This window comes from Solanum stenotomum, chromosome 1, assembly GCF_019186545.1.
Source record: "Solanum stenotomum isolate F172 chromosome 1, ASM1918654v1, whole genome shotgun sequence".
Classification (NCBI taxonomy): Eukaryota; Viridiplantae; Streptophyta; class Magnoliopsida; order Solanales; family Solanaceae; genus Solanum; species Solanum stenotomum.
This window is the reverse complement of record NC_064282.1, coordinates 7909682-7927120: the sequence shown is the minus strand read 5'-3', so window position 1 is coordinate 7927120 and position 17439 is coordinate 7909682. Positions and strand designations below refer to the sequence as shown.

Genomic DNA, 17439 nt, shown 5'->3' with positions numbered 1-17439 from the left:
AAACATTCGAAAAATCAAGAAACTACTAACAAATCATAGTCAATTGATATGTATTTTTATCAACAAAAATTTGCATGTTGCTTATGAAGACAAAAGGCTGCACTATGTTAATATGTAACCACCGCAAGAAGAAAATGGATGGAGATATGCTACTTCTTAAGGTAAGTACGTAATTCATACCGTTATTATTGTATACTTAAAGTAGTTTAATTTAGCTATACTGATAATATAAAAATATCTTTTAAGTCGTCAATTATTTTTAGTGACACTAATAATTTAAAAACAAGATAAATAATTAATCACAACATGTTAAAATATGTACATTTTGTTGGCACTCCCTGTGTATATGTGAGTTAAAATACTACTCTTTCCGTTTTCTATTTTACGTGACACTCTTTCTTTTTTAGTTCATCCCAAAAAGAACATTATCTTATTATAATTAGAAACAATTAAACTTTAAAATATCTATTTTATCCTTCATAAAATGATTTTCAATCACACAAATATCTAAAAATTATTTTAAACCACAAGTTTCAAAAATCTTTCTTTTTTTCTTAAATATATATCGTATCAAGTCAAATAGTGTCAGACGAAGGGAGTACTAAATAAAAATCTTATTAGTACTATTTAAGAGTAGTGTTGAGATAGATATATAGGATTCTTCTATTCTTATTAAAGAGATCTTTGTATTGTTGAGCTCTTGATAGGAAAAAATCTGTTAGGAAGCATACTTACTTCCTTTAAAAGATTTTACTTAATTAATCGGGATTTAATACAGATATCAAACCTCGGGAGCAAATAAAAAAAAGAAAGATAAAACCTTTATTCATTTGCTTGGTAGTTGAGGAGTCGACTTCTTCCAACTTCAAAATCCCTTATAACTTAACCTTCAAACGACAGTATCTCTCTATATCCATATATATGATCTCTAATTCACCAGCTTGCCATTAGACTACTTACTGATTGATTATTGTACATATACACACCACCCCACACTAGACCAATCTCCATTATCAAAATCTCTTATAACTGAATATATTTGAAGTAAAAGCAAAGAAAACTCATCAAACCTTATAGCAATCATGATCCAATAATAATAATAATAATATTGTCTCACATATTTCTCTCCTTTCCATATCTTTCAACCTCTCAAACAAATTAAAACACCATGGAAATAACACCAAAATTATCATCATCAGCCATGGATTATCATTCCAACGTTGATTCTTCACGACCTTTTCGCTCCGTCAAAGAAGCCGTAGCCATCTTCGGTGAACGATTTTTGGCTAAAGAAATCTATTCTCCAAAGCCTTTCACATTTCCAACTCAAGAAAGTCCATGGAATACAAACAATTATTCTCCTACAAGTCAAGAAATTGTTTTAAGTGCCACGTCATGGAAATCTGCTTCTTCACCAAGTCCTCAAGATTTGAATGATCCTATTGTTGTGGAAGCACTGAAGAAGCTAGAAACTGAGCTCGAGGAAACAAAGGCAGAATTGAAGCTTATGAAAGCAAGAGAATCTGAAACTGAAATCGCGTTAGCTTCTTTAAACGCAGAGCTTCATAAGAACATGTCCAAATTGGCTCAAGCTGAAGCAGCTCACGCAGGTTAGAGACAGATCCACAATTTTAATAATAGTACTTAATAAACATTATTATTATATTTGAAATTTTTATCTAAAGTTATGAGTTCAGTTCCCTAACTAACAGCATACATATATATTGCAGGTGCAATGGCAGCAGCAAAATCAGTGAAAGTCAACAACGAAGATCATGGGAATAAGAAAAAGGAAATGATGAGATCAGTGAAATGGGAATCATCATCACCAACATTAGCAGAGATGTTAACGATTGGAGAAACAGATCTAGGTTTGCTTGGGAAGAAAAAGGAAAAAAAGAAGACAATGAAGAAGAAGCCCATCATTCCACTTGTTGCAGACTTGTTTTCAAGGAAAAAAAGAAGTTCTACTAGTGTTGATAATCCACTTTTTGCTTCTTCTCATCTTTTCTGAAATGAAGAGAATTAATACTTAATAATGAGAAGAACTACACTATCGTTGCTTGATGTAACTTAATTTTTTCTTCTGGATTTTTCGTTGAGATTCAAGCTTGAGGAAACACCATAATCTTTTTAATTCGTGTGTTTGTGTATAGTGATGCTTTTTTTTTGGTTCCTCTCAAAGTTTTATATTTCATCATTTTTCAATATTTCCATGTGTCAATGTTCTTGAAGGAGTACTACTTTGTTATTCCTGTTTTATATGTGTATTAGCTAATTTGAATTTTATGTGTTGGGTAAAATATTTCTACAGTTAAATTACTCGAAGGTAATGCGCTCATGCACACAACATGGAGTAATATATTACTGAAAAATATTTATACTGTATATATATAACCTGAAATCATAAAATTTTGAAGGGAATTTCGAGAAAAATGATTTCATTATTAGTTTTGTTTTTCCGATCAAGAGTACAACAAAGTGTGGAAAGAAATTATGGTAGAATGTAAATTATCCTAGCTAAAATTAAGAAGAACCTAATTCTTCATTTTTAATGGAAAATTGCATAAGTCATTGTAGAGGTAAAAGGAAATTTTTTAATTAGAAGGAGAACTATTACAAAAGTAGGGGGCATCAAAGTATTTTTCGTTTTCTTTTTTAGTGATGGTACAACTGCGATTTTATAATTAAAAAATTCCGGTAGAAAAGACAAATCCAAACATGCTCCAAAACGTAGTATTTCCTCTGTCTACTTATAATCGTTATATTTTTCTTTTTTTTTTGAGTTAAACTATAAGATTTTTTATCAATATTTTACGATGTACTCTTTCTGTCCACTATTATTTGTCAGAATAAGATCATGCACAATCCTTAAGAANAAAATGATTTCATTATTAGTTTTGTTTTTCCGATCAAGAGTACAACAAACTGTGGAAAGAAATTATGGTAGAATGTAAATTATCCTAGCTAAAATTAAGAAGAACCTAATTCTTCATTTTTAATGGAAAATTGCATAAGTCATTGTAGAGGTAAAAGGAAATTTTTTAATTAGAAGGAGAACTATTACAAAAGTAGGGGGCATCAAAGTATTTTTCGTTTTCTTTCTTAGTGATGGTACAACTGCGATTTTATAAAAAAGAAATCCGGTAGAAAAGACAAATCCAAACATGCTCCAAAACCTAATATTTCCTCCGTCTAGTTATAATTGTTATATTTTTCTTTTTTTTTAGAGTTAAACTATAAGAATTTTGATCAACATTTTACGATGTACTCTCTCTATCCACTATTGTTTGTCAGGATAAGATCATGCACAACCCTCGAGAAAAATTTAATATAAGGTGCAATTGACTAATATAACACTACTATCAATCATTATTAAAATGATTTGTACTTTTTGAAAACTATAAAAGCAACTTTTTTCACATTAAAATAGTCTTATAACTTTAAAATGACTACTTTTTGAAACCAGTAGTTAGGTAATTATTAAGGGCAGAATTAGAAAAAAGTGACTAGTTGTTTCTTGATTGACAATTAATTTTGGATAACTAGTTTTAGTATACCTGACAAACAATAGTGGACGAAGGGAGTATTTTTCATCATATTAATATACAAAAAATTGCAATTTATTGTATTTTTTGTATAATTTTTGAATAGCTATATAATAAATTAATCAAATTAATTTAACTTTAAAAATTAATTAAATTGACTTAAGAAAAGCACACGATTAAAATGGACGGATAGAGTGAGTGACAAGTATAAAAATGAGACCAACATGGGTTGTGGTGCACCGGTGAGAGTGTTTCACCCTTAACCAGAGGTCTCGGGTTCGAGCCTTGGATATGGAGAAAATCTTATTGGGAGCGTCACCCCTGAATAGGCCCTGCAGAGCGCGATTCAAATTTAGTCGAAACTCTAATGTGGGCTCCGAACATTGGGTGAAAAAAAAAAGGTATAAAAATGAGAGCAAAACAAAAATAGAGATGGACACACAAAAAAGAAATTAAATTTTCCGGTCCACAAAATACAAATAGAAGAAAAAGGTTTAACAAAAAAAAAAACAAGAAGGGAAGTGAGAGAAAGCAATCAAATTATTTGTGATTTTCAGAAACAATCATCAAATTTGCAGTTGGTGAATTTGATTTAATTGGATAATTTGATACAAAGAGATGCAATCAGCCATGCTATTGAATCCTCCAACTCCTTCTTCTTCATATGTTTCTAGAAGTTTCCAAACCCTAGATTCTCCATCTTCATCTTCATCATGCTCTCCTTCTTCTTCCACCGCCACTCTCTTTCTTCTTCCTCCTCCTCTCAAGGTATATCTTTAGTCTTGCCGTCGAATTTTGCCTTTTTTCATTTGCCTAACCATCTGCCTTTACTCTGCAGATTTCGGGTTTCTTTGGAACTCGAGTTTCCTCTCGGACTATGCCCAATTCATCACCGCGCTCCCTGCGTAGAGCTTCACAGTATAGAGGTGTGCTTTTTGTTTCCTTTTACCTTCATGAATACAATATCGTTAATTTGTATTTTATATTATAGCTTGTACCGAAAAATATGGGGATTTTTTTCCTTGCTACCTGTTTTAATTGGAAATTTTGCTTAAATCATTTTTATGTTCAGAACCAATATGTTAAAAAGATTTTAGCCTTCTGTGGAATTAACTAACTGTTATATTATTGAAATTGATTAGTTTGTAATGAATTTTCAGATAATCACTTACTTGGATGATTGGAAACCGCAAGGCCCTAAATTTATCTCTTCTATATTAATATACCGGAAAGGATAACAAAGGTTCTTATTAGCTTAGCCTGTTGGTTTTTAAGATTAGGTCACAATGTTATTGTTCTTTGTTCGATGGAATACTTAGAGCTATCGGTAGTAGTTTCAACCTTGCTAATAAATGTTTTGAGACTCTGTGTAGAATCTGAAATGATTTGCTTGTTGGCTCTTGGTGCAGTTGTAAAGGCTGTTGCAACTCCAAATTCAGCAGTAGAGCCAAATTCAGCAGTAGAGTTACCGCTTACTTCAGAAAACATTGAGAGTGTGCTGGATGAAATTCGACCATATCTGATTTCAGATGGAGGAAACGTTGCATTGCATGAAATTGATGGCAATGTTGTAAAGCTAAAACTACAAGGAGCGTGTGGATCCTGTCCAAGTTCAGTCACGACAATGAAATTGGGAATTGAACGTCGTTTGATGGAAAAGATACCAGAGATTGTTGCGGTTGAAGCAGTACCAGATGAAGAAACTGGCCTTGAGCTTAATGAAGAAAACATAGAGAAGGTAGCTGCTTCTCTCCGTTATTTATATGTCTTACATACAACTGACACAATCCTTTCGAAACTGCAAAGCTGAATTATATGATCTTCAACACATCTTGGACTAATTAAGTCAGTCCTAGATTACTTTGTCGTCATGCAAATTGATATTGGATTATGTAGTTATAGATTATTTTGAATGATTTCTCAACTTATAAATCCATTGATCTAGGACCTTCTAGTTTGTGGCACTAAGAAACGGAAAGTCTCAGATTTGTTTCAAGAACAAGACCATTCTAATTATGTTTTGGTCCCCCCCTACCTTATATCTGTTGGGTAATGTGATGAAATATTAGAAGTGATTCCATGTTTGTTACTAATGATTAATTGGAAGTATTATGACCTGTTGCTCCAGATCCAACTATTGATGGTTCTTCTAAACCAGTAAAGTTGTCATGTATAATTACTTAGGTTCATAAGAAGAACATGCCATTTTTACCTTCAAAGTTGGCTAAACCAGCTATGCTCCCTTCCTGGATAGGCAGACCACATACTTGAGTCTGTTGCAATAGTGCCAAGAGCTGACCTTACTACTCCATGGGGAGTTGTCTGCTGCATTAGATTGATTGTGTTCCTTCAGTGTTCTCAAGATTCGCTACAGAAGCCTCCACACCGGAGTGGAGCTTCCCTTTTTCCTCTATTAGAGAATCTGTAAACTTGCAACACATATCGACACTGCCTTCTTGTTATGAGACTCTAGCCTCTGCCCTTATGAAATCCAGCATTAAGAAACTCATTGAGTTAGACAGGCTCAGTCATGAATTGGAAGTAGTAGGTTGCACTTCCATTTGAAGCTCATCTTGAATGACCTATGGGAGGAAATTGTGGCATGATTATATTGTTTCTTCTGACTCCAATAAGTAGCTGATTCATTAATTTTGTTTGAGAGCTTGGCATTAGGTGTGATTGAATTGTGCATTTCACATGATTTTCATAAGATATATTTGGATTATGGAGTTGCTCCAGGGCTTTGATCTAGTGGTAAGAGAGTAGCACATAATGTGTGGGTTAGGCGCACGTCGCGGATGGCCCTCACCACAGACTAAAGCTTGGTATTAAGTGGAGAAAGGTAGAGGAATGCGGGCCAATTATTAACTGAGTTCCGAACTTTGTGCCGCTGGCCCTCAGAGATCTTTTGATTAGCAGTAAAAGAGGTTTAAAATGATGGAGTTGGAATGACAGAATTTTTGAAGGCCATAGGAGAAATTTATATAGCCTAAATAAAGATGTCTTATTTTACTAGCCTTTTGGTGCAACTTAGTTATTGCAAATGATTTTTTATTTTTTTTATTTTTTTTGATGACCGAGAAATCCGTTTGTGACCCGCCCTTTGGACCAATCACAGCTTTCTAAACTCGGTGGATAATGGGGCCCCTCTACCCTTCTCCACTTAAATATCAAGCTTCACTTTGCATGGTGTGGGGCTTGAACCTGCGACCTAAGCCACAAATCCTCAACCTTTTGCCACTCGAGCTAGGCCTTGAGGGCTAGTTATTGCACATAACATTGATGCAATTTTAGATATAAGGGATCTGCACGATCTGTAATTATGATTTATCGCACTGGCTTAGTGCATGTATTTATAAATCTAAGACTATTTATTAAAAAGAAATAATGGAGTTGAAAGAGCAATATGTGCTTCACTGGTACTGTATGATTTGCTTAATATGTGCACCTAGATGTTGTTGCAGTCGAAGCATAGAAACTACTCTGTCATAACTAATGCTTGTTTGTCTTGTCTGTGAAAAACGAAAAGTATCTATGGCATCGGCATGTTCACAATGTGATCTTAGACTTCAGCACTTCAACAGCTATACCTATTGATTAAATTGTCGCTAACTCTGAGCCCCTGACTAGATTAAATAAATGTGTGCTCAATAATCTCTGTTTCTTCCCGCAAATCTTCTTACTCTATTTTTCTGTTGCAACTATTTTAGGTTCTTGAAGAGATACGGCCATATCTTGTTGGGGCAGCTGGTGGAAGTTTAGAACTTGTGGCAATTGAGGAGCCAATAGTTAAAGTCCGAATCACAGGTCCTGCAGCTGGTGTAATGACCGTTCGTGTGGCTGTAACTCAGAAACTGAGGGAAAAGATACCATCAATAGCAGCAGTTCAACTCTTGCAGTAGAATGTGGGCGCATAAGCAAAGGAAATAGGAGCATGATTGGCTCAGTTAGCGTGACGCCTTCATACATTACCTATGTACCAGCAAAGGAAACAGGACACGCTACTTTGTACAGTTGCTCTGCATCTAATTTCAGTCTTTATGTTCTATATTGTATTATTTGAATAGGCACACCCTGGAAAGGGATTTGCAATACCCAGTTTGTGTTGATGGAGATGACCCTGTTATGTGTGTTCAGATGAGAGAGAAGACTTAACAGTGATGAGTACCAGAAAATTTGACGCGAGAGTTCAGACGCAGACCAGACCGATGGTTGTGAGCCCAAATAATAACCCCTATTTATAAGATGCTGTTGGCCCAAACAAGAAACTTGTATGCGGTCCATGTTTGATTCTTAATAGGTGTTTGCACACGAATTTTATCTGATAGTTTGAAATTAGAACGTTTGATTTATATCTACAAATCATTTATTTATGGAAACTTGCAACAAGCTTCTTGTTATTAGTAAAACTCTAACTACTTTTCTTATGAAATCCAGAACTAAGAGACGAATTGAATTAACTAAAAGGAATTTTTCAAATAAGAACGCTCCATTATGAGTAAATAGATACTCTGGAATCATAACGATTATTGTACATAGTAGAGCTGCAAAGACTAAAGACTACTAGGGGGTCGTCGCACGTGATAGCAGTGCTCGATAGGGAAATTTGCAAGGTGATCTGTACCGAAAATGTAATTTACCGAGAGATCAATCAAAATATGAGCACTAATTTATGGGATGTTGTACTAGAAAACCATGTTGAACTGTAAAAAAAAGTTCAATATTCTAGTCAAACAATATATGACTGCATCAGATAAAAAAATAATTCCAACAGACCACGAACAGCAGAGATAACTTCTTCAAAATTCCACTGTCATGTTGCGAATCGCCAAAGATCCTTACCATTTCTTACATGCATAAATATAACAATATTACAAAAATATGATAACTCAGTTTATGGTAAAAATAATGGAGAGCTCCAGTGAGTTAAGTACTTCGCCCATATGCCCCTAGCTCTACGGAAAATGCTGACATGAGAATAACTTGGGCAGAGTTCTCTCATAAAAAAAAAAACCGCTTTGGGTGAATTGCATCGAACACTCCCATACACGAGAGGTGATCGTCTTGATCATACAAAAGAACAGTGCCAACTTCTCTATCTATATGTGGAATTCATTGTTTGCCTGTCTGAGAAAGAACAGGTGATCCTCCCTTTGTCCAAGCAGGCAACTTCCAAAATTTCCCCACAGCAATGTATACAGTGCAATGTACTGTCTTCCTCTTTCAGATAAACAAATGCACACGACAATCAGTAGCATAGATGCACTTTGGAGTAATCTTCTTAGTGACAGTAGAGCTTGATCACAGAGTCTGCTCCTGCAGTAAACAACCATGGTTGCCTAGGATGGAACTTGCAGTCCATGACACCTGAAGACAGTGGCAATCAAGAAATGTCAACAAAGTGGTAGCATGTGCAGGTGCCCATTACCATCAACACCATAAGCCATTTATATAAAATCCACTTTTTCTTTGGTATATAGTATAAGACACATTGCACCTCAAAAGGTCCAACCAGACAAAGGTTCGTAATACAATAATGTATTGACAAACATATTGTATCAAAATGTATTTGAGAGTAAGTGAAACTATACAACACTAATTGCTGCAGCTTCATCAGATTAACATTTCTTTCCTCCAGTGTAGGACAGGATGGCAAGTGGGTACTGGAGTAGAATCATTATATGCTGAAAAGACAGGGTAAGGCCATACCTCTTCCATTTTCACTGGCATGACCACGAAGAATCTCCAGAGGTACAATCAATGGATTCTGGTTTAGATCTGAATAAACCATGCCATGGAAAACGTATGCCGTACAATCGTCAGAAGATGAAGCAAACAAAGGATAGGAGCGATGAAAGGCCACTCTGTTGATGTCCTTCGGATGGCAACTGTAACATGGAAAAACCTCCAAATAAGCGCATTTGTGGACCAAGTTGAGCAAAGAATGAATAGACTAACCAATCACATTTGTAGAGAAGAACTAGTGGATATTTTCAGTATAAGACATCTAATGCCTGCAACTTATCTCAAACAAGATCCTTCCAATAAGCAAATCAAATTAAGATAGCATGAGCACGAGAACTTAAGTGCACAACTTAACATGTATCAGCACAAGACTCAAATCCAAAACAGGCACAAACATCAATTCACTAGACTGGATTCATAAAAGCAACACAAGACACATCCAGAAAAAGCTTTTGGAAAAGACAAAAGCCAATTACAAGTTTGAGAACTCCTTGAGGTTGAGATAAAAGGAATGTCAAACAAGCACACATCAAGTAGCATAAATGCAAAAATGTGTGCACAATCTGACATGTTTCAGTACAAGACTAAAATTCACAATAGGCGTAACCATTAAGTCACCAGACTGAATTCATGAAAACAACACAACACGCGGAGAAAAACTTTTCAAAATTACAAAAATCAATTTAAAGAGCATACTTGAGAACTCTGTAAGGTTGAGATGAAAGGTCCATGTCAAACCAGCACAGTTTCCCATCTTTGCTCCCTACAATAAGATTGTCACCTGCACAAAAAGTTTTAAAAGCATCTTAACCAGTTGAGTATAGAGACTAGCAGACAACATCATCAAAGAGCATCCAAGACATACCACCAGGATGAATAGCAATAGACGAGACTTCGCGAACCCCTGTCTCTAGCTTCTTAATGAGCTTTTGCTTCAAGAGATCATAAACACGAATATTTTTCTTTGTTGAAATAAAGAAGGCAGAGCGAGAGGGATGGAAAGCTGTTGAAACTGGAAGTCCATGAAGCTTGAATGGTATTCTCTGAGTCTGTTTCTTTGAGAGCAAGTGAATCAGAACTGCTTTTGATTGGGGTGGATAAGAGTCAAGAAATAACAACAATCAACTAAGCAGTCTCAAGAGTTTCACAATAATGAGGCAAGAAACACGCACAAACACCCTCCCGCCTGATCTTTCTGTGTCCATGTATCTTCTCTTTCAAACAAACAGAACGGTTTACTTCTAAAAAACGAAAGAAGATGGCCCTTACAGGATATGCTAAGGACGGTTTGCCAAAGCATTTTCACCAACAGATGCCCGTCGGTACCACTACTAGATCATACAGAATTAATACAGAACCAACCATATATGCTTTATTTATCACATCACACGACTATAAAATGTAAGGTAACTTACCAATGTGTACAGTGGCCGAAATATACACAACCTATATACTGATTATGTATATTATATGTATAGGTATGTATAGTATATATATATTTAGTATAAGCATGCACAGCCTATATATTTTGCACATACTTTGTAAACTAGTTGGCCAAAGTGTCTAGGGCTGTAATTATCCCTAAAATGTATAAGCCTTTAACAGACACTATAAAACATAAAGACATAGGCAGGGGGTGAGAAGCAGGCACTCATGTTGAAAGATCAGGCCAATAATGTAAATCAGATGAAGGATATCAGATGGCATAAGCGTTGAGAAATAGTCGCCCTTCCGATGCCACTCAACTGAAGAAACAGTCTGCACAATCCAATGACAAACATTTGAGTTACACAGGAGAAAATTTCATAGTGATATTACCTGAGTCATCACAAAGTATCAATGGGAAGCATGAAAGGTACCTTAAAGTGCTTCAACCTGATTCCCCCGTGCTTATCATCTTGAACCCAATTCACAGCGGTTTTATCATTATCTAAGCAAAATAACTAGAGTTAGGCAACAAAATGAGTAATAACTCACACAAATTGCGGAGTGTTCAAATGAAACTGACCAGAGTCATCAGGGGTTGATGGAGTTTCAACACGCAAAAGCTCTTCAAGACTCTTCTGTTCTTCTGCATTGCCAAGTCCAGTATTCAAAAGATATACATCTTCTCCCCTACAACATTTATGTGGTAGTGGTTTAAGATCCAACCAATATGATTAACAATTATCATATGCTCCACTAAATCACTTACATGCAGACTGCCAATATGGGACGTTCAGGCAAAGGATTCCAGGAGACATGACTTACAGATTCCCCAAGCTCCCAGATCCTGATACACCTTCCAGTTTCAACCTCCCAAATGCGCACCGTTCCATCACTTGAACCTTCACATGGACGAGTCAAAAGTATCTAAGCACTTCAATCTGATAGCATTTATCCAACAAAAAAGCATTACATCTCCAGGACAAAAGATCATACCAGAAGCAATCCACTGCCCAGTAGATTCTGTAGAAATCGACACAACGGGACCTTTATGACCTTTATACTCGAGATAACACGAGGTTGGATAAGGTCTGAGATCCTTGCGACTTGGCAACTTGGGCTTCAAAGACTCGGGATCAATATTAATCTGCACAAAAATAGAGATTTATTGCGAAAGATATCAGATTATGATCAGATCCCCATAAACAATAGTCAGATGAAATGAAGGGTGAAGGGACCAAATCCTTAACATACACGTTTTTTCCGAGCCCTTGGACATAAATAAAGATCCAAACAGCGGCCAAAATTTTCATTGACTGCTTTCTCATATGCTGGAACATTTCTCAACGATGTGAACCTAAAGAAGTGACAAGGTTAGCATTAAGACATTAAAATATAAAAGCTGTACAGAGCACACTATAAAACAATCAAATAGGCATTAATACCGTTTCGGGATAAACTTTGGTCGGTCTTCCTCAAACATAAGCTGATAAGAATTGATCTCTTCTTGTGTAGGAATATATTCTAAAGAAGGGTTATAAGACTCCTCATGACCTGAAAATTGGAAGGTGTTAGGTATGGATAGTATACTTTATGCAAAAAGGGCAAACAGGAATGATAATATACAAAATTATCATCTAGAAAGGATGGTCAGGTTGCAAACCAGGCAGTTTTGGTTTTGGAGCAGGAATATATGCCAACCCTTGTCTATCTATTGCACTGGAATCATCTCCCCATAAGAGGTAGGCACTTGGCTCTTCCTTTGGCTTCTCGTCAAATTTTATAAGTCCCTTTCGAATTGCCCGCACATATTGGACAACCTGTAAGTTCAGAAGACACCACCAATCGTAAAAACCACCAAAAAATGTCAATCCCAATAATACATCGAACATACAAAAACCTAGAAAGACTCCCTCAAATTTACTGATACTGACTTATATTTTAGTGTAACCATACCCCAAATGCCCTCCTTTTGGGATTCCTGGCACAAATGTAACAGTACTAGCAACAATCTTTTGATATTATTCAGTATTCGCGTCCGTCTTGGATTATTAGCATTGAGGTTGAGAGAAGACAACTAGAAGAGGAACACTAGACGATAATATCCTAGGAATATTTGCAAAATTAGTATATCTGCTGGTACATGTGCTTGTACACATTGCCTTTTAAGTATAACACTTGATTTGAGCCAAAAGACGAGTTCGATTTCTCCTGAAAGTTCGTTTATACTCCTATATAACATAGGTCATCTGACTGGGATTTTATCAGCTATCAGTGACATAATTAAGCAAAATCAACCAACCATGTACATAGTTGTACAATATATAAAGACATGGACAAGTTGAACCCGAAAAGAGGAAACAGATCCTTTCAGAAACATCCTAGTTAAGTGGAGCAGAGAACTAACCATATAAGATCCTACTGACGAGTTATCAAGAAAAAGCAGATTATACACTTCCAACATCACTCCCGACTAGTAAGAAAATAAAGCAGGAAAAAAAGTATCAAAAGAACTTACCTTTTTACTCTCCCATTTTGAAGGGATAAAACGTCTCTTTGGTTCTGGTGCACTAGAAAGAGGATGCTTCGAGTCATCCCAGGAAAACCAGTCAACATAAGGCTGTAGAACAGAGTGACAAATAAGAGTAAATGAGTTAGATTAAGTCAAGAACAAGTATCCCTGCAAGAAACTCCAGTGCCAAATGGTAATTATAGAGCACAAACCGCATATGGATCAAAATCAGCATGAGGTGCCTTTCCTTTCAGCAATCTTTTGATGACCTTAACTTCTTCTTTCGTGAGTTCAACTTCTTCATCATTATATTCATCATAAATCTTACGCCTGAATTCACAATATACACACATCATAAACAACCAAAAGAGAATGGATCTACAGATCACCTTATCACAAATCTCTAAATAGAAAAGAAACTTAGCAGGGTGATAACTAATTTGAGAGTGAAGGACGAAAAGGAAATGTCACCTTCTTGATAAAGTGTTATTCTGGTTGCCTTTTCTTAGCCCATTCATACATTAAATAGTTCGGTACAAACTTACATGCCAGGGTAAAAAACGAAAGAGGGGATATGAACTATTGACATTCCAAAAGGAGGATAATACTAGTCTAACACATGCAATGCTTGGGCGATTATCAACAAGATAGGCAGTATTAAACGCTCCTTGTGTTGATAATGATTAACTCACCAATTCTTGGAATCATCAACACTGGCAAGAAATGAGTCCAATTTATCTTGTCTCTCTTTTTTTTTTATCTTCTTCCCTGCAAGATCATATCCAATATGTTCCTCTTCTTTGTACCATTTCAACGGAACATCTCCAACAGTATTACGAGGATCAACCTGACAGGACAAAATGTAATTGAATAGAAAGATAAAAACTACAAAAATAAGCAGAAAATTCATAGAAGAATTTATCCTTAGACCAGTCATACATGAAAGAACAGGACAGCATGCAACATCATATTTTAGGCTCCACCAAGGTATCATCATATTATCAACTCTGACCAAGTGTTTTCAAAAGTACAAAAATACAAAAAGCAACAAGGTCCATGGGCTTGAAGCAAAAAGTGAGAAGTGAAACGCAGAGTTTGTGGAAGTGAAGCACACAAGTTACAGAATCAGGAAATACTGAACATACATGAATTTAGTACTGCATTAATTAACTAGCAATTATAATTACAAATTTTAGCATCCAATTTACAATATTGTTGATATCAATCGAACTCCTTGAAATTGAGGTTCAAACTTCAAAGAACAGACCACTTTTTGTTAGTATTACTTTGCCTGTCATTTGTTGAAATGTACACTTCTATGAAGTTCATAGTTTTTCCCATAAATCGATAACCCTCGCTTTGCATCGTTTCCTCGCTTTAAGTGATGGATTTAAACAACAATGTTTGGGCTAGTAAAAATAAAGAGACCCGAAGAATAAAATGGTACTGCCACCTATAATGCAATTTATGACTCCTTCCATTTCTTAGCCCCAGGGGGGGAAAACAAACCTCATCTTCAGACGAATCGCTCTCTTCAACTACCGTGCGGGAATCATCGCTTTCAGCATCATCATCTTTACCATGTTCAGTATCATCTCTACCACTGCCACTTGCACCATTACCACTAACATCATCACTTTTGGTATCAAAAGAATCTTCACCATCACTTGATACAAAAACATCCTGCAAAAGTGAGGAACATCTTTGATCAACAAAGTTCCAGTTAATCGCAATCCTATGAATGAGGCAGCATGTATGCCCACTTATCTTACACCAACCTAAAAAAAATAGAAATTACCATGTACCTCTTCCCCGGATAGATGACTATCTTCTGATCCAGATTCACCAAGTGATCCATCATCTTCAGAAAAATCCTGAAACAATAATGACCAACCATCACGCACAATATAAAAACTTGGAACAATCAATTTATCTGATTTAATTGAGAACAACAATCCTAGATTGTTTCAATTACCAGCACACGGCCAAGTTACTATTCAGATATATGCTAAGAAGTCACGATGCTGACAGCTCCACCCAATTCTTACCAATAGACTACAATATAACTAACGGCATTTTCATTGATTAAGGAAAAGGGGTGTAAACCCACTATTTTTTGAAGAAAATTTGAAGATTCTGAATTTAAATTTGCTGAGTTATGGTACTAGGAGCTTTAAACCAATCAATGTTTAGAGAATAGAGAGTCATGCTATAATGAAGCTTGAGGCATTTTCAATAATTAGAGGAAGCAGAAGCAGAAAACTTATAATAATTGAATATTTTCAAGTTAAACGTATGCCTAACATAGCTTATACAATTGATAATAAGAGCATTAATCCTGTAAGTCATGATAAACATTGCTTAATCATTATGCTTTCATAGCACGCAATTGTACAAAGGGTTCTTGAGTTAATTTTAATTTATTCATAATTACCTCGTCATCATCGTCAGAAACAACAGGGGATTCTACAAAATTTTCTTCTTCTACTGCTGTTTCTTCATCTTTGCTTCTTTCTACCACCTCTTCCGTATTCTCCTTTTGTTCCAATAAGTTAATTGCTTCTTCTTTCTCTGCATCTTTCTGCAAGTTTTTCTGACGGGCACTCCTCCTCGGAACCTTCATCTCTATTACAGCAGGAGAAGAAGAAGAAGAAGTGGAGTAAAGTTGCAAGGGTTTAAAGAGGAGAACGATGCTAGGGTTTTAATGTCCTCTACTTATTTTGTATTTTCTGGCGAAATAACCCCTTCAGTTTTATGTTTTTCATATGGATCCTCTTATTAGCATTTAAATTGCAATAGACGCCTATTCTTTTCCCCTTTATTTTAACTGAGTTTTAATATGTGGGTAATTTTAAATAAGTACTGTAATCATTAATATTGAGGGTTTAAGATAAATATTACTATATGGGTTTAGTTACAGTTGAAAAACTTATTATTATTTTTAAATTGAAATGATACAACAAAGTTCATGTAGAATGATAATCGGTACCAAATATTGTAAAACATATGAGTATAAGTTTTAATATAACGTATCTATTGTTTTATATGGAATAAAATGTGAGATAAACCATGCATGTATTAACAATACATTAATAAAAACTTTTCAAACAAAAATGCTCTAACAATATGTAATCTCTAAATAATAGCCATTGTATGGTTTATTCACCGTATAACAAATGACAAATCCATTGTATGTTGTATCATTAATTCATCGTTTAACAAGTTATGTATTTATCATTCACTGTATAGCAAGTTATATATTACAATCCATGTAACAAAAGCAATCAACCAAATATTATCAAAAGTTATGATAGAGTAATAAATACTCTCTCCACCTTTCGTCAAATATATCGGATTTAAGAATGGTGAATGAAACCCTCGTAATAAGATCTTTTTTTATTTTTGCTTTCAATTTTTAGTTTTACTTTTCGGTCAAACAACAAGATTCTCATTCTGGTTCTAGCAACGAAAATAAGAAGAGAGAAGATAATCATTCCTACTAAACATAAAGCATAAGATAAGCCAGATGTGAACTCGTACAATTGAAGTAGAATAAACAAGGGCACTTTTTCTGTTCAGCATGGCAAATATCACGTTTAAGCAATCTTAGAATTGCCATTGGCACCAAAATGAATGACACACTATTGTTACAACAAGAGCTGATATAAATAGGAAGTCTAAATGGCAATGCGATACAAAATTTTCCAGTTTATTAACAATGCTGAATTCCCCTCTCATATGGAGTCCTGGTTTCTTCATGTTTGCCTCTCCAAAAAAGGCACTGTGGTAGCGGAAACCAATCGTGGCATTGTTAGATAGATCAAAGTCCCAAAGTTGAAAGGAGTTGACGCCATCTTGGTGTTTCTTCATCAAAAATATAGGTCAACGGAGAAATCAGGACACCACTCCCTCCAATCTGTAGAAGACATTCAATAAGTAACAAGTTATTACTGAAGACCTGAACTTGGATGCTTTGCGCATATGAAAGAACAAAAGTACAAAGTAACAGATAGGGTGGTAGAGAGCTAAGATTCAGTCTAACAGAAATCATAGGTTGATCTGATTGAAAAATGCCACTCAAGTATGTTAAAACCAGAGAATTGGGGTGCAAACTAGGACAAAAGTAATGGAACATATCCACACGCACATTGATGTGTTTCAGTAGTCTCATTTAGTGGCAAATGGCAAGACTCAGAAAGTCTTCCAACC

The 17439-nt window shown here is 35.4% G+C and overlaps 4 protein-coding genes across 4 annotated transcripts in view; 2 read left to right on the top strand and 2 right to left on the bottom strand.

Moving 5' to 3' along the window:
* Positions 1-1176: 1176 nt before the first annotated feature.
* Positions 1177-2025, top strand: LOC125844164 (WEB family protein At3g51220). The gene is made up of 2 exons (XM_049523428.1): positions 1177-1610; positions 1731-2025. The coding sequence occupies exons 1-2, from the start codon at positions 1202-1204 to the stop codon at positions 2012-2014; spliced, it is 693 nt and encodes a 230-aa protein (XP_049379385.1). The 5' UTR covers positions 1177-1201; the 3' UTR covers positions 2015-2025.
* Positions 2026-3982: 1957 nt separating this feature from the next.
* LOC125847947 (nifU-like protein 2, chloroplastic) lies at positions 3983-7659 on the top strand. Its single transcript, XM_049527713.1, has 4 exons — positions 3983-4316; positions 4387-4474; positions 4958-5286; positions 7259-7659. Exons 1-4 carry the CDS (start codon positions 4167-4169, stop codon positions 7448-7450), a joined length of 759 nt encoding a protein of 252 aa, XP_049383670.1. The 5' UTR covers positions 3983-4166; the 3' UTR covers positions 7451-7659.
* A 716-nt stretch (positions 7660-8375) lies between these two features.
* LOC125872176 (ribosome biogenesis protein BOP1 homolog) lies at positions 8376-15942 on the bottom strand. Its single transcript, XM_049552882.1, has 18 exons — positions 15665-15942; positions 15036-15104; positions 14740-14913; positions 13923-14077; positions 13443-13560; positions 13237-13338; positions 12382-12538; positions 12164-12272; positions 11973-12075; positions 11715-11865; positions 11488-11620; positions 11302-11408; positions 11153-11223; positions 10991-11051; positions 10159-10386; positions 9990-10074; positions 9258-9436; positions 8376-8915 (listed from the first exon to the last, which is right to left on the bottom strand). The coding sequence occupies exons 1-18, from the start codon at positions 15851-15853 to the stop codon at positions 8830-8832; spliced, it is 2277 nt and encodes a 758-aa protein (XP_049408839.1). The 5' UTR covers positions 15854-15942; the 3' UTR covers positions 8376-8829.
* An 855-nt stretch (positions 15943-16797) lies between these two features.
* The window catches only part of LOC125876859 (ATP phosphoribosyltransferase 2, chloroplastic-like), a 5155-nt gene continuing 4513 nt past the window's right edge, over positions 16798-17439 (bottom strand). Inside the window, exon 11 of the mRNA XM_049558118.1 lies at positions 16798-17146. Within this exon, the coding sequence (XP_049414075.1) occupies positions 17051-17146 (96 nt within the window). The 3' untranslated portion in view covers positions 16798-17050. The remainder of the gene's footprint in view (positions 17147-17439) is intronic.

Excerpts from the sequence above, each read along its gene's own strand:
- LOC125844164 (XM_049523428.1), top strand. The coding sequence starts at position 1,202 with ATGGATTATCATTCCAACGTTGATTCTTCACGACCTTTTCGCTCCGTC. Across the intron at positions 1,611-1,730 it reads AGCTGAAGCAGCTCACGCAG|GTGCAATGGCAGCAGCAAAA; the intron begins GTTAGAGACAGA and ends TATATATTGCAG.
- LOC125847947 (XM_049527713.1), top strand. The coding sequence starts at position 4,167 with ATGCAATCAGCCATGCTATTGAATCCTCCAACTCCTTCTTCTTCATAT. Across the intron at positions 4,475-4,957 it reads TAGAGCTTCACAGTATAGAG|TTGTAAAGGCTGTTGCAACT; the intron begins GTGTGCTTTTTG and ends CTCTTGGTGCAG. Across the intron at positions 5,287-7,258 it reads ATGAAGAAAACATAGAGAAG|GTTCTTGAAGAGATACGGCC; the intron begins GTAGCTGCTTCT and ends CAACTATTTTAG.
- LOC125872176 (XM_049552882.1), bottom strand. The coding sequence starts at position 15,853 with ATGAAGGTTCCGAGGAGGAGTGCCCGTCAGAAAAACTTGCAGAAAGAT. Across the intron at positions 14,078-14,739 it reads GCGATTCGTCTGAAGATGAG|GTTGATCCTCGTAATACTGT; the intron begins GTTTGTTTTCCC and ends TTGTCCTGTCAG. Across the intron at positions 10,075-10,158 it reads TATTGCTATTCATCCTGGTG|GTGACAATCTTATTGTAGGG; the intron begins GTATGTCTTGGA and ends CTTTTTGTGCAG.